The sequence below is a fragment of the Macaca mulatta genome, chromosome 9 (assembly GCF_049350105.2).
Source record: "Macaca mulatta isolate MMU2019108-1 chromosome 9, T2T-MMU8v2.0, whole genome shotgun sequence".
NCBI lineage: Eukaryota > Metazoa > Chordata > Mammalia > Primates > Cercopithecidae > Macaca > Macaca mulatta.
The window spans coordinates 26,050,051-26,076,637 of record NC_133414.1 but is presented as its reverse complement, the minus strand read 5'-3'; the positions used below and the strand labels follow the sequence as shown (position 1 = coordinate 26,076,637).

General features: G+C 36.9%; 1 protein-coding gene across 7 annotated transcripts in view; it reads left to right on the top strand.

Annotated features, from left to right (window-relative positions):
* The window catches only part of ARHGAP21 (Rho GTPase activating protein 21), a 133,771-nt gene that overhangs the window by 95,545 nt on the left and 11,639 nt on the right, over nt 1–26,587 (top strand). For 4 of the 7 annotated variants that reach the window (XR_013397725.1, XM_077945222.1, XM_077945221.1 and 1 more), the window contains exons 7-18: nt 460–489; nt 1,846–3,742; nt 14,037–14,195; nt 14,339–14,441; nt 17,652–17,688; nt 19,909–20,034; nt 21,044–21,328; nt 23,931–23,995; nt 24,359–24,495; nt 25,059–25,201; nt 25,895–26,050; nt 26,141–26,219. Coding sequence is in view for 6 of the 7 variants with exons in the window: in XM_077945222.1 (XP_077801348.1) it covers nt 460–489; nt 1,846–3,742; nt 14,037–14,195; nt 14,339–14,441; nt 17,652–17,688; nt 19,909–20,034; nt 21,044–21,328; nt 23,931–23,995; nt 24,359–24,495; nt 25,059–25,201; nt 25,895–26,050; nt 26,141–26,219 (3,217 nt within the window). In the remaining variant the exon portion in view is untranslated. 7 annotated transcript variants of the gene reach the window in all.

Genomic DNA, 26,587 nt, shown 5'->3' with positions numbered 1-26,587 from the left:
TGTGGTTATGCTCTGATTTACTGGGGAAGGAGGAGGTTGTACTATTTTAAATGCATAATAGAGCATTCGTTTCGTCATCTGGAAGCAGAGATGGAAGAAGCTCGGGGGAAATGAGAGACATCACTGTTGCTCTTGTGGAGGGAAGCTTTGTAGCATGTTATCAGACAGCAGTGCATATTGAAGAAAATATTTGTTAGGAATGCATGTCACCAGATGTATTTTGCTTTCAAGAATGGTAGACACATCAAACAAGAATCAGATAAAAGCTTGAGAAAAAGATGTTCAGAAGAATACTGGAGTTATTCTTTATGCTTCACTGCCCTTTACCTCTCTTGGTACCTTCCAGAGAAACAAGTATAGATGTATTTTTAGCTTGCCGTTTCCAGCATCAATATGACAACATGATTTTGTCTTTATATCAGTAAGCAGCTTCTACTATGTTTTCCTATTTTCTGCTAGCTACAATTTACAAAGGATGTCACAGCACTGGTAAGAAATGCACAGTAGCCATTTCCTTGCTTTTTAAGTCATGTTTTGTAGAGATTTGTAATAAGCCAATCTATTAAAAACTGTTCAGTTTGCTTAGAGAAGTCCCTCTATCATGTTAATCTTACTAATTTGCAGAATGTGTTTGTGATAGATGGTTTTCCATCCTTATTTTTTATTTTTATGTTTGGTTTTTTTTTTTGTATCCTGTACATAACTGATGCTACAACGTAATATTTACCTGCATCAGTGTATGTGTGTGTGAAAAAAATATATATATATATTTCTTTTTTTTTTTTAAGTATCTCACCCTCTTCCTGTCCCTGCTACTTTGCTGTTATGTTTGTGGCTGCACTTGAGCTTTGCAAGCTGTCGAATGCAAAGACAAGATATGCTGATAGTCTTGAGTTAAGCTTGTTTTGATTAGGGGAAGATGTGTTACCACACCTGTCTCAGATGCTGAACATAGCCCCTGTGTTGCACTGATGAGCTCTGTTTTGTAAAGTCTCTATAGTTAATTTCTGTTATTCTTAAGGCTTTAAAAATATTGCTGAATAATTTTACAAATAGTTGATAAAAAACAATTTGACCTGCATGCCTGCCTGTTGGTAATAGAGAAATGTCTCCTCATAATAAGTAAAAGAGACCAAATAAATTTGTATGATATACTTTTGCATTAGCTTAAAATAAAAGTATAAATTATATACAGAATGATGAGTTACCTTTTTTCATATTTTTGTGCCTTTATTGTGTGTGCTTTATTTCTTAAACTTGCATATTCTCTTACTTTAAATATTAAAATTGGTAGCATGGCTGCTGATGGGCTTAGTTTGTCAAAATGGATTATTCTCAGGGACTCTATAATGGTTAATTGACAAGATGCTTCAAATAAATTAGATTTAATTTATGATAGTAGTAGTACTTAAAATGCATTTAAGATTTTTAATATTTTCACCTTTTCTCTGGCAAAATACATGAATCTTCCTTTACTGGGATTTATTTGGCAGCCATTTAACCTGTCGACTGCTGAAAAATCAGAAGGCTTGAATGGGGAGAATTTTAGAAGCAATATGGGTACATCTAATTGATTGGGTAGAAATTTATGAGTTTCACATGTTTTGAGCAAAGAGGTGATTGTAATTTGTATGTGTTGCAGATTCTACAATGTATTTGATTTCTGAGAGACTAGCTCTTTCTAGATTTGTAGAGTACCCTCATGTTGTGTTTGCATGCATGCTATAGTGAATGTCACTCAGGAACGAGGTAGGGCATAGTCAGATAAAATAGTAAACTGTAAAAATGGAAATTATTATTATTTTTGTGAATTTCCAGTGACACCTTTCTCTCATTTCTATACAGGCATATTCTCAAGATGCCTACCTGAAAGGCAACGAAGCTTATAGTGGCAATGCCCGCAATATACCTGAACCTCCACCAATCTGCTATCCCTGGCTGCCATCTGCCCCGTCAGCCATGGCACAGCCAGTTGAAATATCTCCTCCTGACTCATCATTGAGCAAACAGCAAACCAGTACACCAGTACTGACACAACCTGGCAGGGCCTATAGAATGGAAATACAAGTGCCTCCATCACCAACAGATGTTGCAAAATCAAACACAGCAGTGTGTGTTTGCAATGAAAGTGTAAGGACTGTCATTGTGCCTTCTGAGAAGGTTGTAGATTTGTTATCCAATAGAAACAACCATGCAGGTCCTTCACATAGAACTGAAGAAGTGAGGTATGGCGTGAATGAGCAGACCTCTTTAAAAACAGTGTCAAGAACCACATCACCACCATTATCAATTCCCACCACTCATCTAATTCATCAGACTGCAGGCTCCAGATCATTGGAACCTTCTGGAATTTTACTTAAATCTGGAAATTACAGTGGACATTCTGATGGAATCTCAAGCAGCAGATCTCAAACTGTGGAGGCTCCCTCTGTATCTGTTAATCACTATTCGCCGAATTCCCATCAGCACATAGACTGGAAAAACTATAAAACTTACAAAGAGTATATTGATAACAGACGATTGCACATAGGTTGTCGGACAATACAAGAAAGATTAGATAGTTTAAGAGCAGCATCTCAAAGCACGACAGATTATAACCAGGTCGTCCCCAACCGCACTACTTTGCAGGGACGACGTCGAAGCACCTCTCATGATCGAGTGCCCCAGTCTGTCCAGATACGGCAACGCAGTGTGTCCCAAGAAAGACTGGAAGACTCAGTGCTAATGAAGTATTGTCCAAGAAGTGCATCTCAAGGAGCACTGACGTCTCCATCTGTTAGTTTTAGTAATCATAGAACTCGTTCATGGGATTATATTGAGGGACAGGATGAAACCTTAGAAAATGTCAGTTCTGGAACTCCAATACCTGATTCCAATGGAGAGAAAAAAAAGACTTACAAGTGGAGTGGGTTTACTGAACAGGATGATAGACGAGGTATTTATGAAAGACCTAGGCAGCAAGAAATTCATAAATCTTTTCGAGGTTCCAATTTTACTGTGGCCCCAAGCGTTGTTAATTCTGATAACAGGCGATTGAGTGGTAGAGGAGTGGGATCTGTGTCACAGTTTAAAAAAATTCCACCAGATCTAAAAGCACTGCAGTCAAACAGAAATTTTCAGACTACTTGTGGAATGTCACTGCCTCGGGGTATTTCACCAGACAGGTCACCTCTTGTGAAAGTCCGAAGTAATTCTCTGAAAGCTCCTTCGACGCATGTCACAAAACCATCATTTAGCCAGAAATCATTTGTTTCTATCAAAGACCAAAGACCAGTAAATCACTTGCATCAGAATAGTCTGTTGAATCAGCAGACATGGGTAAGGACTGACAGCACCCCCGATCAGCAAGTGGAGACTGGGAAATCCCCCTCTTTATCTGGAGCCTCTGCCAAGCCTGCCCCTCAATCAAGTGAAAACGCCGGTACTTCAGATTTAGAACTACCCATCAGTCAAAGGAATCAAGATTTAAGTTTACAAGAGGCTGAAATTGAGCAATCAGATACTTTAGATAATAAAGAAGCTGTCATCCTAAGGGAAAAACCTCCATCTGGACGCCAGACACCACAGCCTTTAAGGCATCAGTCTTACATCTTGGCAGTAAATGACCAGGAGACTGGGTCAGACACTACCTGCTGGCTGCCCAATGATGCACGTCGAGAGGTCCACATAAAAAGAATGGAGGAAAGAAAAGCCTCGAGTACCAGTCCGCCTGGCGATTCCTTGGCTTCCATCCCATTTATAGGTGAGCTTATTTAGAGTCATTGGCTAATATGCCAAATGTAGAAGAAAAGTATTATTTCTAGTTCAATAGGCACAGAAATCTTAACAGTGTGATTTCAAAGTGTTTGTAGGGAATCTCATAAGCTGTGCTTCAACCAGAGCTTTTATCCTCTTTAAAGGTTATTTCTAGTACCAATTTTCCTTTTTAAAAAAAAAAAAAATTTCATGTACCTAGTACCCATTTCAAGTTTTTATTTTGATGAGACAAATTCCTGAGATTAAGGAAATCAGCAAAGCAAATTGTACCTAATTGTTGATTCATGTGAATCAAAAACCAAGTGGAACAGTTTTGATAATTAGTTACCAACCTTTCATGTAAATGGTGCTTTTACTCTCTAAAGCATATTTCTTTGTAAATTTAACGTGTACTGAGAGAAAAGACCTCTTCATTGTCAAGTTAGTTTGCCATACTGTAAATCCTAGAATAGATTTAGAGAAGTTACTTAAATTATAAGCGTGTGCCACAGTTGCTGGCACCCGTCCTGTTGAGTCTTCTGTCTGCTCCCTCCCACCCCAGATCTGTTCTCCATACAGCAGCCAGTGTGATGTTTTTATAAATGTCAATTAGATCACACCACTCCTCTGTGCAGAACCCTCTGTTTTCTTCCCATCCATCTCACCCAAAATAGCATGCAAAATCCTGTGGTCTGAAAGGCCCTCCATGGTCTGCCTCACAGCTCCGTCTCTGATGGGGTCAGAGAGGTCCTGCCTCGTGGTCTCTTATCACAGTCTTCCATGTGCATCCCATCTACAGCCTCGACAGCCTCCTTGCTGTCAGGCGTGCCTTGCTACAGGGACAGGTACAGCTGGTTTCCAACCCTGGAACACATTCCACAGATAGTCACAAGCCTCTGACTTCCTCATAACATTTGGGTCTCTGCTCAAAGATCTTATCCAAGCAGCCTTTGTGACTCACCTATTTAAAACAGGTATCCCACACACAGACACAGAAATTGACACTCTCTTCTTAAGCTTTTTTATTTATCTTCGTATTACTGTTTCCACTTGACATGGTTTTTTTGTTGTTGTTGTTACATGTTTCTCAGTAGAACTAAAACATAAACTACATGAGAGCAGAAATTTTAAATCTTTGGTTCACTTTTGTGTCCCTAATGCCTAGAACACTGTGTGGCATAAAGAATGCACTCAGTAAGTATTTGTTGAGATAATGGCTGAAAGAATTTTGAAATGCTGGTTAAATGTATAGCAAAACAAGACAGTTCTCATCATAATGACTGTGCAGCTCTAAATCATCTGCTAACGGGTGATGACTTATGTCCTTAATATTATCTTCATTTTATAAGTGAGAAATTTAAGGAATAGAGAGACTAAATAACTTCTTTAAAATCGCACAGTAAGTGATAGAGACAGGGTGTCTAGGTTTGCCTCATTCAGCCTCATCGCAGAGCACAGCTCCAGGGAGGGTGCTGTGTATGTAGAATGCCCGTGAAGAGCGCCCCCTGGAGGCGCACGATGCAGGGGCTTTTTTCCTTCTCTTTTTGCCACCAGCCAAGGCCCATACTTCTATTCCCCTGGTGCCCAGTGGGTTTATGAAAAGAGTTCTCCATCATTTTACAGTATAATATGCTTCTCTTTGAGTACCAGTTGAGTTTTTCTTTTCTGTGGGAACATTTTTAAAGCTGTTGAGGACTGTTGTTTCTTTTCTATAGAAACATTTTTAAAGCTATCAATTGTAAAGCTATTGATAGCTTTAAAAATATTTCTTAAGAAAACACTTAATTGGATAGGTGACACTAAAAGCTTTTTAAAAAAGTTCCACACAGCTTATGTGTTTTTATAAATAGGATATATTCAAGTTGTCAATGTTGTAGGGAATCCCAACCTAAATTGTACCCATATTCATATGTATACCCCTAAGGCCAAACTCAGCAAATAGTAGACTCCTGTCATAGATGAAATCTTATACATCATCTAGAATAGATATTTTATAGAAAGCAACTGAGGCGAATGATTGTTTTATGAGGTTTTAAAATGTAAAAAGTCCTACAACCTGTAGCTGTGTTTCACTGGCCTGTGCGATCTTATCAGAACAGTGGCATCATATTTTCTTCCTACGTAATAACAACAATATAATTAGATTACACTGGAGTATTAAAAAAAAAGTGCCGGATATATCTGTTAATATTTCTTCCTAGTTATGAAGTATAGAAATAAAGAATTATGTTATTAAAGAGGGGACTTTGGCTAAAATAGAAAATAAAGATCTGTATAATTCTGTATACATATAGATTGATGAAAAGAAATCATTTTATTTACTAAGAATAAAAGTACTCTGTAGTTCCTATCTTATTTGACTTTTGTCTCCCTCCCGCAACTGCTCACCTCCTGCTGTACGGCCCAGTTACTAATGGGCCATGGACCAGTACCAGTCTGCAGTGCAGGAGTTGGGGACCCCTCCTATATACTAAGGTTCTAGGAGGCATACAGGCATACAAAATGAATACATTTTGTTTTTAAATTTGAAATATTACTCATTAACAGTATTTTGTTTACTGTTCCCACTCCCCCCCCACTTTATAAAGCTACATAGTAAGTCCTGAAAATAAATTTCAACTTCTTTTATAAGTAAACACAAACCATAACAATGTGAGCTGTTCATGAGTAATCCTATGGTGAGTAGCAGATACTGCAGTGTGTTCTAAAATCCTGACTTCCTACACTTCTCTGATTTATACTCCTCATTACTAGTAATACAAAAACACTGTGACTGTTACCCACACCCAGGGTTTCATCTTCACTTTCTTTCTCCGTGCTTTTGTCATATCTCTAAGACTACTCCGTCTTACCCCAACGTTGGCTGTGTGTGTGCTCAGTGAGGGTTAGCCTAGGTTAAATTGAATTTGATGGTCACTGCCTTATTGGCACTGCCATATCAAGATGATTTAGAAGTGTTAAGTTGGTTAACAAAAATGTTCCACCAGTAAATAATTTTATATGCTCTTTTATCTTTTCTTTGGTAGTACCATTAGTTTTTTGTTTGTTTGTTTTTGAGATGGAATTTCACTTTCATTGCCTGAACTGGAGTACAATGACATGCTCTCGGCTCACTGCAAGCTCCGCCTCCCGGGTTCAAGTGATTCTCCTGCCTCAGCCTCCCAAGTAGCTGGGATTACAGGCACGCGCCACTATGCCCAGCTAATTTTTTTTATTTTTAGTAGAAACGGGGTTTCACCATGTTAGCCAGGTTGGTCTCAAACTCCTGACCTCAGGTGGTCCGCCCGCCTCAGCCTCCCAAAGTGCTGGGATTACAGGCATGAGCTACCACACTCGGCCACATTAGCTTTTATTCTGAAACACTTTAAATTTCTTTGTAGCACACTTTATAGATTGCTATGCTTATTTGTTTAGGGAAATATGTTTTTTTAAACCTAGCTCTTTTTTTTTTTTTGAGATGGAGTCTCACTCTGTCACCCAACCTGGAGTACAGTGGCATGATCTTGGCTCACTGCAACCTCTGCCTTCCACGTTGAAGCGATTCCCCCACCTCAGTCTCCCAAGTAGCTGGGATTACAGGCGTGTGCCACCACACCCAGCTAATTTTTGTATTTTTAGTAGAAACGGGGTTTCACCATGTTGACCAAGCTGGTGTCGAACTCCTGATCTCAGGTGATCCACCTGCCTCAGCCTCCCAAAGTGCTGGGATTACAGGCATGAGCCACTGTGCCCTCCCAAAACCTAGCTCTTACAAACTGAAATTGTTTCACTAAAATAGACTTTGGAGCCTTTTCACCTAGTTCCTTTAATGTTGAAAATAGACCCAAATCTCAGAAGCCCTCTAACAAATGCCTGGTTTATAAAAACCTAAAAATATTTTATATGTTTACATAAATTAAATAGGTAATTCTGCCCCTTTAGTGGATTTGTAACTGTTGGCCATTTGAACTAGAATTGGCCCTTCTCACCATCCAAGTCCAACTTCTTTGTTTTATAGGTGGTGAATGTAATATCCAAAAAAGTTAAGTGGCTTTTGCAAAGTGAAACACACCAGGTCTCTTGACTTCCCTACTCAGTCATCCACATTTCTACTCTCTCACTGCATTTCTGTGTACTAGAATTGAGAATAAAAGATAGATTAGTGAAATTGGTGACCTGATATTTATTAAATTTCTAAGTAAATGTTGAATTTGTTGAAATTGTTGCAGCATGTCAGCTGGCAAGCTGGATCATTTTTCATACACACATGCTTGTGCATGGGCCCATGGACACACACCCTCACCCCCAGATCTTAAAGGTTTAGTTATCTTTGATCTATGGGACTGCAAAACCTCAGCCAAGTAATTGTAACCTGTTAACCGTGGCAAATCTAGATGTGATCCTTGCACTTGCCCTTTGTAGATTTAGAGCCATTGCTCTGCTCACTGGTGCCTGCTTTCTTGTAGACGAGCTGCCCATATCACACATATCCCTGCTTTTGCTCTGATTTTGTCACCTCCCTTTCAAATACCTACTTCACAGTAGTTCCTCTTGGATTTATAACTCCACTCCCTCATCGTCAGCACTGACTGCCATCTTGCTATGGCAAACATGAATAGGGAATTTATTCAAAATACTCCCCTTCCTAACCACTGTAAAATCATTTCTATCTAATAGGGAGATATAGCATTGACCTTTTGGTTATTAAGATAGCCAGATCTCCAAATGACTTTCAAAAAGCCAAATGTTAATTTAAATCCATGTTCACAGAACTGACCATTAAAGAAACTTGGTCTTAATTAGAAAACTGAATTCCAGTTATGATAATGAGCTTAATTATTGTAAAAATTGGTACTATTTGAACTAGGTGATGGGTACCCCTTACCAGTTCATATAAAACAAGACTTATTGCTTCAAAAATTTTATTTATAATTAGTGAAAAATGTTTAGTGAGCCTACTCAAGGTCTGTTGCTGGGTCAAAGATGAGAAGGCCATGTGAATATATTAGCATCATTTTTAAACATTCTTTCTCCAGGCCTTTTAAATGTAATGTAAATGGAGTTCCAGCTCCAGCATGCCATTTTTATCAGCTCTTTTACCTGATGTTCAGTAATTGGTATTAATGGGGCTAATTTAAACTTGCCTAAGGAGTTCAATTTTTTAGGATGTCTTTATTTCATTGGGCTTAACTCTGATTTAAAAAAAAATACCAAAAAAGTGGCATTACCAAAGATTAATACATTGTTACTTGAAAGAAGGAGCTTATGCTTGACTGTTAATAAGATCATTTAACTTTAGCCTTTCACCTCCTTTGATTTAAATTGAGTGTATATCTCAGAAGGCAAGTAAAAAGAAAGGATATTTGTCACATCTGAATTAATTAATTAATTAATTAATTTATTTATTTTTGAAACAGAGTCTCGTTCTGTTGCCCAGGCTGGAGTGCAGCGGTGTGATCTCGGCTCACTGCAAGCTCTACCTCCCGGCTTCACGCCATTCTCCTACCTCAGCCTCCCAAGTAGCTGGGACTACAGGCGCCCGCCACCACGCCTGGCTAATTTTTTGTATTTTTAGTAGAGACGGGGTTTCACTGTGTTAGCCAGGGTGGTCCCGATCTCCTGACCTTGTGATCCACCCGCCTGGGCCTCCCAAAGTGCTGGGATTACAGGCGTGAGCCACTGCACCCGGCCTGAATTTATTTTTAAGACACAGGATCCATTAGCTGTATTTCCTCTCCTTTTCCCTAAGGATGAGGAAAAATCAAGGTTTTAAGTGTATTTTGCTTGAGGTATGTCCCTTCTGGTAGGAGTTGGAACAGAAACAGTTTATTCAATTTCCATATTTTAGTAAAAAAGATATATACATGCTGTTGCTATTTTGGAACCGCATATATAATTTCAGGTTAGTTGCCATATCTTTCAACTTATACAAATTTATCCCTGTCTTTGCAATATACAGTTTACTCTGTCATTAAAATAAGTAATAGTGTTAATATTCCTTAAATTATTATGCTGTAATTTGGGGAGAGGGTAGGAATACTACTTCGTAGCAGAGGTGAAATAAAATAGCAGAATTATGTCAGGGAACTGATTATTCTGCCATGGTCTATGCTGAAAATTCTGATAATTTCACCGAGTTACATAAAACTCTTGTCAACTATAATTATAAAATATAAAGTACATTAATTATATGCTTCTTTGTAATTATGATAAGCTGTGAGAAACATTCCTCATAACTCAGCTCATCTTAGAAGGTACTTTTTTTTTGCTCTGTGCCCTAACCTGTACCAGTGGACACTGGGTGTTCTGAGAAGACATGCACATTTGTTAGGGTGGTAGAAACGCATTGCCCTCCACATTTATGTTCATCATAATTCTCTTGGTTACAGGGACAGGGCAATTATTTCAAATTAGCTCATGCCAAGAAGTAATGTTAGCTCACAGAGAAGAACTTCTGTGGTAGACCCGGTTCCATGCATGGCTGGATCTAAATACCCAAGTGATGACATCAAGAGTGAGGTTTTTTTTTCCCTTTTCTTTTTTGACATGGAGTCTCACTCTGTTGCCCAGGTTGGAGTGCAGTGGCACAATCTCAGTTCATTAAGCCTCCACCTCCCAGGTTCAAGCGTTTCTCTTGCCTCAGCCTCCTGAGCAGCTGGAATTACCAGCGTGTGCCACCATGCCTGGCTAATTTTTGTATTTTTAGTAGAGATGGAGCTTCACCATGTTGGCCACGCTGGTCTCGAACTCCTGACCTCAAGTGATCCTCCCGTCTTGGCCTCCCAAAGTGCTGGGATTACAGGCATGAGCCACCACTGTGAGTCTTTTTTTGTTTTGCTTTCTTCATTCTCAGATAATTTTTCTCCACATAGTAGAAAAGGTGGCCATTGGTGACAACTCAACAGTTTACTGATTTCTACAGTTGCTATTCAAGGAAAAGAAGAGAAAGCCCATAGTTTTCTCACTGCCCATGTATTGAATCCTGGAGATACTATTAATATCAGGGGCCCTGACTGCGTGGTTCTCACCCGTTGGCCAATCTCTGTGGATTGAGAGGGATAGGCCTAGATCATGCCCACCCACAGGAGGGCCAGCCACTCCTGTGAAATCCTGTTGAATCTCTGGGATAGACAGGCATAGATACATTCTCTGTAGTTATCTTGAAGAATACGAAGAGGATCAAGTAGGATGAGAACATCTTAAAGTGAAAATACTTGTCAGTTTATGAGATGAAAAGACAGTTATAAATCACTGTTTCATCTTGCTTTTATTTGATCAGTTCAGTAATAGGTTTTTACAAGTATTTTTTACATTTTTATGAGGCTTTTGTATTTCTTCCATGAGTTGTGTTTTCATGTGTTTTGTTCTTTCCGCTGTGATTTTGGTGGTTCTTACTTATAAGAGCTCTTCATATAGAAGGACTTCTCTTCTTTCATGCTTTGATATCTGAAAAATGATTATGTAACAGTTATGCATGAAGTTTCACAATATGAAATCTTTAAGATGTTTTTTCTAAAATATTGATAAGCAATAAACAGTGAAAGTTTCCTATTCAGATATGAATATTATCAATAGAAACATAATTTGAAATATTTTCCATTTGGAAAAAATCTAAATGAATAATGGAGTAGATATTATCTGTGAGGATTATTTACTTTTGGAAAACATTGTTTTCCAAAGCAAAATTTTGGGATATATAGGCCTGTATTTTTTTACATGTTAAGAAACAGTAACCATATTGAATTTTGATGTGTAGCAACTTACGTATTCTTTACCATTCTTTTTATTAAAAAGAGCTCTGGGTCTTTTAGTGAAGAAAGTAAATGAAGACCTCAGGTTTTTTTGTTGTTTTTTTTTTGTTTTTGAGACAGAGTCCTGCTCTGTCGTCCAGGCTGGAGTTCAGTAGCATAATCTCAGCTCACTGCAACTCCGCCTCCCAGGTTCAAGTGATTCTCCTGCCTCAGCTTCCCAAGTAGCTGGGACTACAGGCATGCACCACCATGCCCGGCTAATTTTTGTATTTTTAGTAGAGACAGGGTTTTGCCATGTCGGCCAGGCTGGTCTGGAACTCCTGACCTCAGGTGATCCACCCGTCTTGGCCTCCCAAAGGGCTGAGATTACAGGTGTGAGCCACCGCACCCGGCCAAGACTTCATTTCTTAAGTCAGTTCTTTGATTATGTAATTTAGTTTAACACGAATGTTTATGCCACTTAATAACAAATCTGTAACCCCAGTAGTTCATAAAGACGTTTTGAATGCATTAATGTCTCAATGTAGTATGTGGTATGCCTAGGATAAAGATGATTGGTTTTCATCTAACAGAATATTTTATTTAAAAATTTAGAAGTCGTTTGAGAGTGTGACATCATGATGCTTTTGAATATGTTTGTATATGAGATGATAAATTTTTGTTTTCCCTTTGGTCAACTAATGTCTATTTTTCTACATTGGAAAATAAGATAAATTGAAATTGTTTTTATGTAATCTGCATATTGGTAATAATTAAACTGTATGTGAAAATTATAGAGTTTTTGAATTTGGATTATTCCTAACACAGTATTTTTAAACCGGTAGAAAAGTTTTTATATTTTCAAAGGGAATAAAGAATGGGATTAGTATAGTCTGTAAATGTGAGGTAATATAATTGTGTTTACTTTAAAAGTATGTTTAGCTTTTCCTTTTCTCCTTTTAACATACCAGTAAAAGGCATTTATTATAAAGAATGCAACAATACTGAAATGAGTAAGCCCAATGTTAGTCTCTTCTCCCACGCCTTCTCCATTCAGTCCAACTTTAGAACAGGTGAGTATCTATCCTCCCACCTATTTTTGCAGACATATCTAAAACTGATTATTTTAATCCAGTGTGTTTCAGAAATTTTCTCCAAAATATAGTAAGTCGGAAGGGATTGAATGAATACCATCAGGAAATCCAGGGACACAAAATTTGAAAATTGTATTTAATGCTTTGCAATAATGCTTAATCCATGTACAATTTGAATTTCATGTTCATTACTTTTGCAAGGCATAGAATCATTCTCCTCAAATATTTATCCCAGTATAAAGATTTATTAATTCTGAATGAGTCAGATACTTTTTGAAGAATACAGTATATTCCTATTCACATCAGTATTCATTAATCTATAACAGAGTTATGGATCAGCAGACTCTATAAAAACAGCCTGCTTTATATCATGTATTGTTTAAAGAAACTTTATTACATGTGCTAATTTAAATATCAAAATCAGTTTTAAATACAAGTTTTAGTGAAATTAAATTGTTATCCTCATTGAATTTTTAAAACTTCAGTTATCTTCTTGATTTTGGAAAAAGAATTACTGTATTCTTACTGACATGATAGTAAACTGTCATTTACTTAGTAAAAAGTGGTGCATAGAGAAATTTCCAAAATGTCTTCTCTTGCTAAAATGTAAAGAGCTGCTTTTAAAGAAAGTTGTAAAAATAGAAAATAAGCTAAACTTAGTTAGAATTTACTGATTTTGGCCATAAGATGGAAATGTTATATTTTTGTAACATTATCGGTCTTTTTGAGTAAAATCCTGATAATATGGTACAGCATTCTTAGAATTTAGTCAAAATTAACATAGCTGGACCTTTTAAATCAAGGCATCAAAACCCTGGTTTATCATTGTAGTACATTCTTTAACAGGTTTTATTCTGGGGCATTTAATTTTAAGGATTATAGTTCCAGCATCCTATTGAATTACATTTCTTGGCCTCAATTAGAATTTAAATCATTGATGTTTTTATAAGAGTAAGAATTTTGTACAAATGTCTCTGGAAACTTATTTTGTAAGCTAGAGACTGGACTTTGTCTTTCTACAGAAATTGAGATACACTTGTGTGGGGATGAGGGAGGAGATACGGTTTTAGGAATTAATGCTTTGAAAACTGAGCCTCAACCAATCACCTTGCTTAATTTCCTGAAGTGATAATCTGTGATACATTTAAAATTTGAAAAGTAATTCTTTTGGGTGGTATATGATTATTGCTCTGGTTTGATAGGTTTAGGTTCGAGGTACCTATAAACTTTAGTACCTTGACAATTAGTTAGTGAAGGCATTAATTGGTTGGCAGAGCAGCTCATTTAATTTCTTATACCGTATTCTCAGAATTATTTAGAATTACTAGAGTAATAACTGTAAATCAATTTTTAGCAGACTGAATAGGTCATTTAATGATGTGCTTTGGTGGTGAAGTGTTAAAATCTTTATCTGACCCCCTTAATAATGTTACTGACTATGAGTTTTATTAATAACAATTAGGTCATTGAACATTCTGATTTTCCTTTTTTCTTACAGATGAACCAACTAGCCCTAGCATTGATCATGATATTGCACATATCCCTGCTTCTGCTGTTATATCAGCCTCTACCTCTCAGGTCCCCTCCATAGCAACAGTTCCTCCCAGCCTCACAACTTCAGCTCCCATAATTCGCCGTCAGCTCTCACATGACCACGGTATGTCTAAAGGGTGGTTTTGTAAACGATATCTCATGCTCTGTTTTCCGCTTAGAACAGTATGATAAACTGATCTTTCCACCATTAAAAGAATCTGGGAACCACTTGTGAATGTCTAAATACTGAATTTTAATTAATTACAGAATCTGTTGGCCCTCCTAGCCTGGATGCTCAGCCCAACTCAAAGACAGAAAGATCAAAATCATATGATGAGGGTCTGGATGATTACAGAGAAGATGCAAAATTGTAAGTCTCAGGTGTATTATTTTAAATATTTGCATGTGGATGGGTATTCAGCATGACCTGGACATATAAGTTCAGAATTGAATGATAGTCTTATGTTTTCTAACTTTGACATTAGAAATGCAAATAAAGTTGTTAATGGTAACATTAAATTGAATTTTAAAAATCAATAACACACAAACATGGTAGAAAAATGTTAAATACTCTCACCCTAAAAACTGCAGCCATTCAGTACTATTCAGACATAATATGTTACTGTTTTGTGTAATTCTAGAGCTATTCTGTACATAAAATCATATGTACACTACCTAAATATGCATATATGTGTATTGTATTCTAATTATTTTTACAAACAAATGACACATGATATAGACACTGATCTTAGAGATCATTAAATGCATATAGTCCTGGCTCATGCTGTTTCATGATTTTTTAATTTTCCATTGAGTAGTTTATACCATGATATACTTAACCAATACTCTGTATTAATAGACATTTATAGTGATCAAATCTTATGCTATCACAAATACTTTATTGACTATATTTGTACATAGTGCAGTTAGCACATGTGTGAATAAATACAATTGAAAATAGGATTCTTACATCAAAGGTATATTTTTATTTATTTTAAAAATTTATTTATTTTTGAGACAGTTTTGCTCTTGTTGCCCAGGCTGGAGTGCCATGGCACGATCTCGACTCACTGCAGCCTCCACCTCCCGGGTTCAAGCGATTCTCCTGCGTCAGCTTCCTAAGTAGCTGGGATTATAGACATGCACCACCACGCCCGGCTAAGTTTGTATTTTTAGTAGAGACAGGGTTTCACCATGTTGGTCAGGCTGGTCTGGAACTCCTGACCTCAGGTGATCGACCCACCTCGGCCTCCCACAGTGCTGGGATTACAGGCATGAGCCACCATGCCTGGCCATATTTTTAATTTTAATATATATTGTTAATAGCTCTCCATAAAAATTATACCGAACCACATTCCCACCAGCAATATACAAAAGCCTCTGCTGTTATATTCTAACAGTGTATTGTTTAGACTTTGATACATATCTTTTTAATTATCATAATAGCATTTTGCAGTTTTAATTTGACGCTTTCTTACCAGTTGAACACCATTTCATATATTTAAGATATATTTTTCTGTGAACTGATTTTTTATATTTTTTGACTATTTTCTATGGATTCTTCTGACTTCTGCATCCTTTTTATATAAAGGAAGCTAACATTTTTCTGTGATGTGTTGCAAGTCTTTCCTAATTCAATATTTTTCATTTTTTTTAAACCATGCAAAAATATTTGAAATTTTTTCTGTGGCTAAATTTAGGAAATATTTTTGTGGCCTTTGAATTTTGAGTCGTATCGAAAAATTCTGTCTCTACTCCAGAATTATAACAAAAGTTATGTTTACTTATTTTTTTTTTGTAAACTCACAACTTTGACTCACCTGGAATTAATTTATTCTAATTAGTGAGATAAAGAGACTTTACATTTTCTAATATCTCTGTTGTCCCAAAAGCACCTGTTGAATGTCATCCTTTTCCCACCAGTACATTATCTTTATTATATACTAAGTCATATGTATTTAATTTTATTTTGGGGCTCTATTCAGTTGATTTATCTGTATATTAATGTATAACAGGTTCTATTAATTATGGTAGTTTTATGGTGTCTTTCTTATCTGGTAAGACTATTATCCATCATTATTTTATGTTTTTTCAGAATTCTCCTGGCTATTTTTATTTTAGTATTTGAACCTTAAATTCAGATTTTGTAGTTCTTGAATTCTTATGTACATTTTCATTGATACAATGATTAATTTATAAATTAACTTGGGGAATACTGACATCTATGATATTGAACCTTGTGTTAAAGAGCTATTTGTCTTTTTTATTTTTGCATACAGTCCTCTGAGGGTTCCATTTGGTTATTCTTTATATTCCAATAAAATTAGTTCTTTCTGGACCAGCTATTTCAGGGAGGTTTGTGTGTGGCTAGCAGGGCTTGCTTCCAGGCTAGCAGGAATTTTCCTAAAGATACAGGGTTGGATTTGTGAGCTATTTTAGCTTTTATTTCTTCCTCATTATAAGATATCAAAAACTGCCGTTATTTCAGAGTCTACCGCAGCCTACACCAGCTACACACTGTTTCCTGCAGTGATGGCAGGACTGTATGTTTCCTCATTCTCCTCTGATACTCCGTGGTAACAAACGAGGCTCCTGTCGCCAGCTTCAGCACGCTATTTTCCATTGTTCCAAACAATGGATGGTTGGTTTCAGTCTTTCAGAAATCAATGTACTGCAGTTTTGAGATCTGCAAGTAACAGTGCCCTCTTCTTTCTTCCTGTATCCATTGTTTACTTCACTGCAGTTAGCCACCTTTTTTTGTTTGTATAGGGTAGTTCAGAGTTACAGTGTCTTCTGATATGGTTGAAGATTGAGTTTGCATATCTGTTTCTTATTACATTGTTGTTTGTGGCGTGGTGGGGGCGTTTCTGAGAGGAGAGAACAGTGACACCTCTAGTAACATCTTCAAGAAACTCTAAGTTTCTTAAATGAATTTTGAGTTTTAAAAAGTTTTATTGTCCCTTAATAAAAGTTAAATTATTTTCGATTACTTTAACATGAACCTGTCTCCTGAAGCACTGAGCCTTTTCAGTGGCAACAGTTGTCCTCCTTTTTGAAAGCAGTCAGAATGTGGTTGGAGTAGAAGAGTAAAGGGCCGGGACTGTCCCTAACTGCGCCCTCCCTGCCACATTTCCAGTTCAGGGTATCCACCAGCAGGATGAGTGGAGATGACAGGAAGCATCTCTCTGAAGATGGCTGCTGCTGGCAACTGCTTACTGATCATAATTAACATCATGGAAATTCTTAATATAGCATTGCAGCTATGGTTAACTAATAACATAAAACCCAGTGTTCAGCCTGTGTAGCTTTGTCTTTGATTAAAAAAAAAATTGAAAATCCCACACTTTAAGCAGAAACAATTTTAACTTACCAGATCAATTAAGAAAGTTTTAATTACTGAGTGGAAAGTTTTTTATAAAATTAGCTTTTTTTTTTCACTTCCATTGAATAGGGGACATTTAACGTATTAATGATGAAATGTCAGATTATTATTGAAAGATTAATGGTAATAAAATTATTCTTATATCTTTAAGTTTTTTTTGCACTTATTGAAAATATTTATGTATTTTTTTCCCAACAGGTCCTTTAAGCACGTATCTAGTCTGAAGGGAATCAAGGTTAGTATTAGAGTTTCTCCTTACCTTAGTTTCTCTCTTCATAGAGAAGTACTTCTTTTACCCAGTAGACATTTAATATTTAAATATTGTAATCTTTTATTCTGTAAGTATTGAGTACATTTGGAAAATATCATGTATAAAATGTTCTCTTCTAATTTCTATACATATTCAAGTACGTAATACTTGATGCACGTTGTGCTGATTTTTCTGACTTTATCAGTTCAAGGCCAGAAATCTAACTGCCCAGCAGTCCTTTTTGTATTTTGTTGTATGTTTTTCTATCCTGGAAATTATTTCGTGGCTTCCCCTAACACCCCTCACTCCACCCCTGTTCTCTCTCTTCTCCCTCCCCTCGTACCTCCCTGAAAACATAGAAACTATTAGACAGGAATTTCCTTATTTACCATCTCCAAAAATATCAGTTTCCTGCCTTTCTCAACCTCCACTTCCCGGGTTCAAGCGATTCTCCTGCCTCAGCTTCCCAAGTAGCTGAGATTACAGGCGCCTGCCACGCCTGGCTAATTTTTGCATTTTTAGTAGAGATGGGGCTTTGCCATGTTGATAGGCTCAAACTCCTGACCTCAGGTGATCCGCCCGCCTTGGCCTCCCAAAGTGCTGGGATTACGGGCGTGAGCCACCATCCCCAGCCAGTCCCCTGCCTTTATACCCACACTTGCTGCCTTCCTTATTCTTACCATAAATATTACTGTGCACCCCCACACTTCTTTGGATTCTCTTGCCTCTAAGTTTCTCAGTCCCCTTCTGCACAGTCATCATTTTTCCAGTGACTTGTTCACTGTTGTATGCACCCATGTTCTATTTCCTACATTAAAATAGAAACCTTCCTGGAATCCACATCCCGCTTTATTCGTTACTCCTTTTCACAGCAGAACCCCTTGAAAAAAACTATAGTTTCTACTTCTTCTCAGCTCACACACATCAGAACAACACTGACATTCAGGTTCCGAAACTAATGGTTAACGTCGGTTTTTAACTTGAACCCTTGCTGGTATTCAATGCAATTTCCAGCTCCCTTCCTGAAACACTTTCTTCTGCTGGCTTCCATCTTGCCACACTTTCCTGTTCTTCTTTCTAACTGAAAGGCTACTTCTCCATCCCCTCTGCTCCACCTAATATCTAAATATTGGAATGCCCAGAGTTGTTCTGACCCTTCTTTATCTACCCTGATTTCCTCAGTGATCTTATGCAGAGGTTTCCCAAAGTTTACGTGGCTATCCTTGACCTCCTTCCTGAACTGCAGCTCATGTCAGCTGCCGTCACTTGGATGTTTAATCAGCAACTCAAGGTTTACGTGATGATTAGACCCGTTACCCCCAGACCTCATTATCCCTTAAGTTTTCCCCATCTCAGCAAGTTCACTTCCATTCATCTTCTTGATGAAGCCAAATATCTCAGAACTAGCCATGTTTCTTCTTTTTCACTCTCCCCCATATCAATTCCAGACTACCCTGAATCTTCCTGTCTTCACCTATGCTACTTAAATGCAAGCTGACATCATCTCTCACCTGGATTCCTGTAGTCGCAGCTCTTTTCATGCTTGTCCCTTTAGAATCCACTCTCAACAGAGTACTCAGAGTGAGCTTTGAACTGGGTGTTCAGTTACTCCCCTGATTTGTCACTTAATGCTTCTTTCACACTTCCTACCATGGCCTAAAAGACCCTTAATGATCTAGAATTAGCTGTTTGTTGATCACATTAATCAGTGAACATTTTAAGTGATAATGATGATATACAGTCATTAGCTATACATTCTCACCAAACTTCTCTTCCCTCTGACCTTTTATGGCTGGCTCCTTATTTTTCCTTCAGATTTCAACAAAATATTATTTCTTCAGAGAAGCCCTGCCACAGCATCACCAGTTTCTAGCTGTTTCTCAGCCATTCGTTATTGCATCTTGCTGTTTTCATTCTTCAAATGACATAAATCACAAAACGATCATTTTCTCATTTTTCACTAAAATGTGAACTGATGAGAACAGGAAAATTGTACCATTTGTTATTTTTAATGGTTAAAAAATGATAGTCAATTCACATTTTTTAAATGAGACTAGAAATTTTTAAAAGTACAAAGTTAGGATTTTTCAAAAATAGCCCTTCACTTGAAACATTAAATAAGAGTTTTCCACAAAGCAGTTTCAATGTGCAAATATTTATAAAGGAAAATGCTGTTTTCCCTTGTTTTCTTGGTCCTTTCTATAGATCACAGACAGCCAAAAGTCATCGGAAGACTCTGGGTCCAGAAAAGATTCTTCCTCAGAGGTCTTCAGTGATGCTGCCAAGGAAGGGTGGCTCCATTTCCGGCCTCTTGTCACCGATAAGGGCAAGGTAGTGTGTTTTCTAAGCCACCCTGACTGTCAGAAATGCAGACCCTGACAAATAAACCATAAAACCTGTATACATAAAATGGCATGGTACCCAGATTAAAGAGTGAAAAAAAAATTTATATTTTTCTACATTAAAAAAGTATTCCTTAAAAAAATTCTAATTATTGCTTTAATTTAGTACTTTTTGTCCTGTGTGTTAGCTGCATGTAGTCAACATGCATATTGTCTTACGTTTTGGCAATGTAAAAAAGAAACCAAAGTATTTAAGAAGGAACTCTGCCCTTCTTATTAGTTTATTAGCAATGGGTTATTCCCATTGTCCTTTAGGAAGTGGCAGTTCAGTTTTAAATTTTTATATCTCTTTTCTCAGTTTAAGTTACCTTTATAAGTTTGTTTCATTGTATTTTAAGAATTAAACAAGCATAAAAATATCAATATATGCATCCAGTAGATTTCAATAGAAAAAAACTTTGCCGCAAAAATGTTCTATAATATTTGGACCGCTTATATATAAGAATATTTTAATGCTGTCAGAAAACTCACTTTGGATGTGGATAGAGTTACTAAGCCATATTAAGTTGATGAACTCTGTTAATTAGTTAAGTATACAATTGTTTGAGAACTTCTGCAGTTTCTGTCATTTGTGTGCTCTAAGTCGTAAGTCTTTCACTCAAAAGGTTTTTTGGACTGATTTTTAAATTTTCTGTTCCGTTACTGTTTTTGATGTATTTTGCTACATTTGTTTTCTTTGATTTGCTTTGTTCATTTTGCCTTCCCAACTAAAGTTGGGATTTCACTGTCCTTGACTTTGATATGCATACACTGCCTAACTCGGTTTACGGTCCACAATTTTTATCTTCCTCTCCTCACAAATAGGTACTGAGCTAAATCTGCCACCTGCTACACTAGTTATGTATAAGCGCAGAGGAAGGGTGTTGCTTAATGTGCTTATCCTGTCACAAAGATTTAGCCAAATACTGACTATTCATGCAATGTCGCATGTTTTCTAGCGAGTTGGTGGAAGTATTCGGCCGTGGAAACAGATGTACGTTGTACTTCGGGGTCATTCACTTTACCTGTACAAAGATAAAAGAGAGCAGACGACTCCGTCTGAGGAAGAGCAGCCCATCAGTGTTAATGCTTGCTTGATAGACATCTCTTACAGTGAGACCAAGAGGAAAAATGTGTTTCGACTCACCACATCCGACTGCGAATGCCTGTTTCAGGCGGAAGACAGAGACGATATGTTAGCTTGGATCAAGACGATCCAGGACAGCAGCAACCTAAACGAAGAGGTGGGTGTTCAAAGGAATGCTGGAGAAATGTGACCCTTTCACAACACTTTCTTACAAAGATCTAAGGAATATGATACATCATTTTTATAAAAAATTATAATGTGCTATTTTCATGTAAAACAGTTGATGGAAAACTCAGACATACCTATTTTATATTATTTTCACATATTGGAAAATCACCATCACTGAACTAGAAACATAGGTTATTTATATATTCTGCATACCGAGAAGCAGTGAACTACATTCCTAGTCCTGGTCGTTTGTGACCAAGTTGTTCCAGATCCATTTCCATCTTTCAAAGACAGGATCGTTGTAGTGCTTAAGTTACAGTAAACATACTTACCAGTATAAATAACCATATAAATGCAGAGTGATACTGATGATTTTTGTTAATAGAATTATACAGTCAAGAATATGATATAGCCTACTGTCATACAATAATTAGTTTCTAAGAAAACTTGCATTTTCAAAAATAATAAGTCAGCTTTTTTTTTTTTTTTTTGAGACGGAGTCTTCCTCTGTTGCCCAGGCTGGAGTGCGGTGGCGTGATCTCAGCTCACTGCAAGCCCCCTGTCCCGGGTTCAGGCCATTCACCTGCCTCAGCTTCCCGAGTAGCTTGGACGACAGGTGCCCGCCACCACGCCCGGCTAATTTTTTGTGTTTTTAGTAGGGATGGGGTTTCACCATGTTAGCCAAGATGGTCTCTATCTCCTGACCTCGTGATCTGCCCACCTCGGCCTCCCAATGTGCTGGGATTACAAGTGTGAGCCACTGCGCCTAGCCCAGCTTTTCTTTTTCATGCAGAAGTGTTTAGGGATTTGAGAATTATGATCATCAAGATATTTTTACAGTAGGAATTTCAACAGGAAAGATGGTTTTTAAAGTACATATAACTATAAACTTTATCAAGCAAATTTAGCAATGATTAAGTCAGCATTTGCTGAAGTATTTTCTTATCATTAACAGTTTTTTCTTCACTGTGTTTTCACTTTTCATGCCCATTTATTATAACCAAAAAAGGGGCACAGAGTTCTCTTATAGTACTCAGGAATGCCTACATTAAATGTAAACTTATGCAGATTATGTTCTAATTTAGTCATTTCCATTATATCCAATTCAAAGTACTAAAACGTGTATCATAGGAAAAGTGTGCTTTTTTCCTTTGGTAGTTTACACTCTGCCTTGTTTGTGGTTAAAAAGTAACACCAGATCTTTATCAGTGCAACCTATGTTGTACAACTACCCGCTATACAGAGAGCATCAGACCTGAATTTTTGCAAAATAGGGAGAATAAGAACTTAGATGTGGATTTCAGCTTTAAGTAATAGTTCAGAGGAGTTCTGTGTAACAGGCATCTACTATGTGTCAGGCACTCTCTCGGGCAGTAGACTGTCATTGTTGAAACTCCTTCAGATGACTTGTTCTGTGACACATAGTAGCCGTTTGGATGATTGAATGAGGTAATGCATATGAAGAATGCCTGCCAGGTAATAAACATTTACTCGGTGTGAGCTATTATCATCACCATCTAATCTTAAGACACAGGTACACAAGTATTTTCCCCAGTTTCATAGATGAGAAAACAGTAATTCACTGAGCACATAGCATATGGCACATACTATTTTAAACATTTTACATGCATTAATCTCAGCAACCATATGATTGTGTCCTATTATCATCACCACCATTCTACAAATAAGGAAACTGCGGCAAAGAGAGGCTAAATCATTTCCCTAAGGTCACACAGCGACTTAAGCATCGGGGTAGGATTTAAATCCAGGCAGTCTTATTCTAGATCTTAATCATATGATCTCTTAGCTGATAAGTTGGAATGGTCTATTTAAATTCAAGATAACTTACTCCTGTATTTAAAGACTGTATTCTTTGTAAACTGTATCAATCAAAACGAGGCAAGTTAAAAAAAATTGACAACCCCACTCAATATCAATGTATAATTGGAATGAATAGGAATAAAAGGATCACGTTATGGTCAACTCTGGGTTTACCATATAGCATTTTATACAAGTTAACTCACAGAGGTTAAAAAAAAAATCAAGCAAATTTTAAGCTTTTCTCTTTTTTTCTTTTCTGGTAATGTAACTGCCACTTTTGATACTAGTTGATCCTTGGTTTCACTGTCCTTACAAATTAGTCACTAACACATTCTGGCAGTCTGTTTCCATCTTTTATCCACCTATATTATTTCTTTTTCTTTTTGAAGAAAAATCACTTACACGTATATTTTTTAAACACTGATCATTCTTTCTGGTATTAGAGAAAACACTGCTTCGTAGTCATTTATTTTTAAATGGACAGATCAGTTCAATAAGTATTGAAAACTTGTTACTTGCTGGTACTATCCTAGGTATTGCATGGATACAGAAAAGAAACAAAACCCTTTGGCAATGTTGGGAGGCACTTGAAACATTTGTCACATGGTGATGTTGAATAGAAGCTTTGAAACAGCTCCACTGAGAACAGATGATAGTAATGTTTTTGTTAAACAAGCAAAGCAGTACAATACAAAGCCTCAAAAGAGTAGGGATCATCACTTATTGATATTTAGAATTGATTTTCTAATTTTACTTTATTTATTCTGTAGGACACTGGAGTCACTAACAGGGATCTAATTAGTCGAAGAATAAAAGAATATAACAGTCTGATGAGGTGAGAATCCCACCTTGCCTGCAGTTAATTTGGATATAAAATCAGTACAGTCATCCCCCTTATTTGCAAGGATACATTCCAAGACCCCAAGTGGATGCTTGAAACTGCAGATAGTACCAAATCCTCTCTACACTATATTTTTTCCCATATAGTAACGGGCGGGTAGCGTATACAGTGTGGCTACTCTGGATGAAGGGATGATTCTTATTCTGGGCAGGACTGTACAAAATTGAAAGCTTATGAATTGTTTATTCCAAGAAGTTTCCAGTTAATATTTTCAGACCATGGCTCACCACAGGTAACTGAAACCACAGATAGAGGAGGATGACTGTAATAGTTAACAAATGTCATTTCCTTCAACAGCAAAGCAGAGCAGTTGCCAAAAACACCTCGCCAGAGTCTCAGCATCAGGCAAACTTTGCTTGGTGCTAAATCAGAGCCAAAGACTCAAAGCCCACACTCTCCGAAGGAAGAGTCGGAAAGGAAACTTCTCAGTAAAGGTATTGATGTTAGCTTTCTAACAAGTAAATAAGATGATTTAAAATTGGCATCGGAGAGGTACGTTTATGTTTTCTGTACCATTTCTACTGACCAGGCCCCATGTCAACTAGCTCAAAATTCACAGTAGGCCTGGTCTGGGCTCATTGGGCCTTTCCCTTTGTGAGGCCCAAGACACCAGCTTCATTATAAAGAGAAAGTGAAGGAAAATACAAACAATACTTAAATCAGAGACATTACAAATTTAAATGACTTGGAGGATTCAGGTCCTATCATTTATGAAATAAAACTATTATTTTTCCCTTTGTTGAAGTCTCACTATAAAGATGACACACTGATTTTATTTATTTTTTTGCTGTTTTAAAGAAAATTATAGCACACATTATAAAAGAATGAAGAAGTATAAGTTATATGGAAGAGAACATATTTTTGTTAAATATAGGATGTATTATTTATATTACAGGACTTGGATTTATGTAAACATTGATAAAATGTTTTTAAAGTCATGATTTAAACACTCATTTCCGTTTTATTATGTTGTTTTATTTTGACTGGCAATCAAAAGATGATACCAGTCCCCCAAAAGACAAAGGCACATGGAGAAAAGGCATTCCAAGTATCATGAGAAAGACATTTGAGAAAAAGCCAACTGCTACAGGAACGTTCGGCGTCCGACTAGATGACTGCCCACCAGCTCATACTAATCGGGTAGGAGACACCAGCCCACCGGATTTCCTAAAGTCATTAATTCGGTTGTGATTATAATGGGATCTGAGTATACAGCCTTTCAGACAACAGAGACTGTCAATCTATTTTCCTCTTCGTAGCAGACTTTAGTTTCCCTAAGTATTTCTGACCTGTAATGCTTTTTTTTTAATGTATTGACTCTGAAATTGAATATTCAACCATTAGGAATGTGTCTGAAATAATGTGTCTGAAATGGTCGGTAACAATTCATCTTCAAATCATGTCTGTTTCTGCTTTTAGCATCTTAAAACAAGGATGAGAACAAGGACCTAATTAAGAAAATATAATACATGCAAATGTGTGTGTATATATTTATGCTAGGATTCATCATGAATTGATGTTACTCTCACCTCCTTCTTTTCTTGACTGTCTCTTTATTCAGCTGAACGGTTTCCACATTCTCCTTACCTGTTCTTACTTTTTAGAATGTTATCTCTCTGGGGGTCCCTCTTTCTCTCAGTCTATTTCTCTTCTTACTGTCTCAAATATCTCTTGCAGGTTTTTTCTATTCCCAGATCTGTAATGTCTCTATTCTTTATATTACATAACAGCAATGTATGTTTCCTTTTGGACGAAAGGGGCATTTTAGCTGTGATATACAACTACTAAACATTTGTGCTGCATTAAATAAAATGTTTATTTCTTGTTTTTCAGTATATTCCATTAATAGTTGACATATGTTGCAAATTAGTTGAAGAAAGAGGTCTTGAATATACAGGTATTTATAGAGTTCCTGGAAATAATGCAGCCATCTCAAGTATGCAAGAAGAACTCAACAAGGGAATGGCTGATATTGATATACAAGATGATGTAAGTTTGCTTATTTGAATAACTGATCCTTTTCTTTCCCTTTGGTGGTATTGGATATGAAAATACTGTATTTCTATTTTGTACACCTAGAAATGGCGAGATTTGAATGTGATAAGCAGTTTACTAAAATCCTTCTTCAGAAAACTCCCTGAGCCTCTCTTCACAAATGGTGAGTTAACTCCCATGAAAGATAGATAATCAGATGAAATGGTTCAAGTTACAGTTGGAAAACCATAGAGTATTCCATTGAACCAGGACAAAATGTCTTGGTCAAAGGAAACAGGAGGCTTTGTTGAGTTCTCCCTCATATATTAAAAACATAAAAGTTGTTTAGGTTGATTAACATATGTATTATCTTGTTCATACATATTTGCAGCCAAATTAATATTATTGTTACCATTCAAATGGCTTCTGACGTAATAAGGTACAATGAGTAGAAAAATGTTTTTTCAGTCAAGCCAAGTATTTAAATGCCATGTAAGACACTTTACTAGATGTTGTTGGAGGGTGGGGGAAGAATGGACAGGCTGTGTAAAT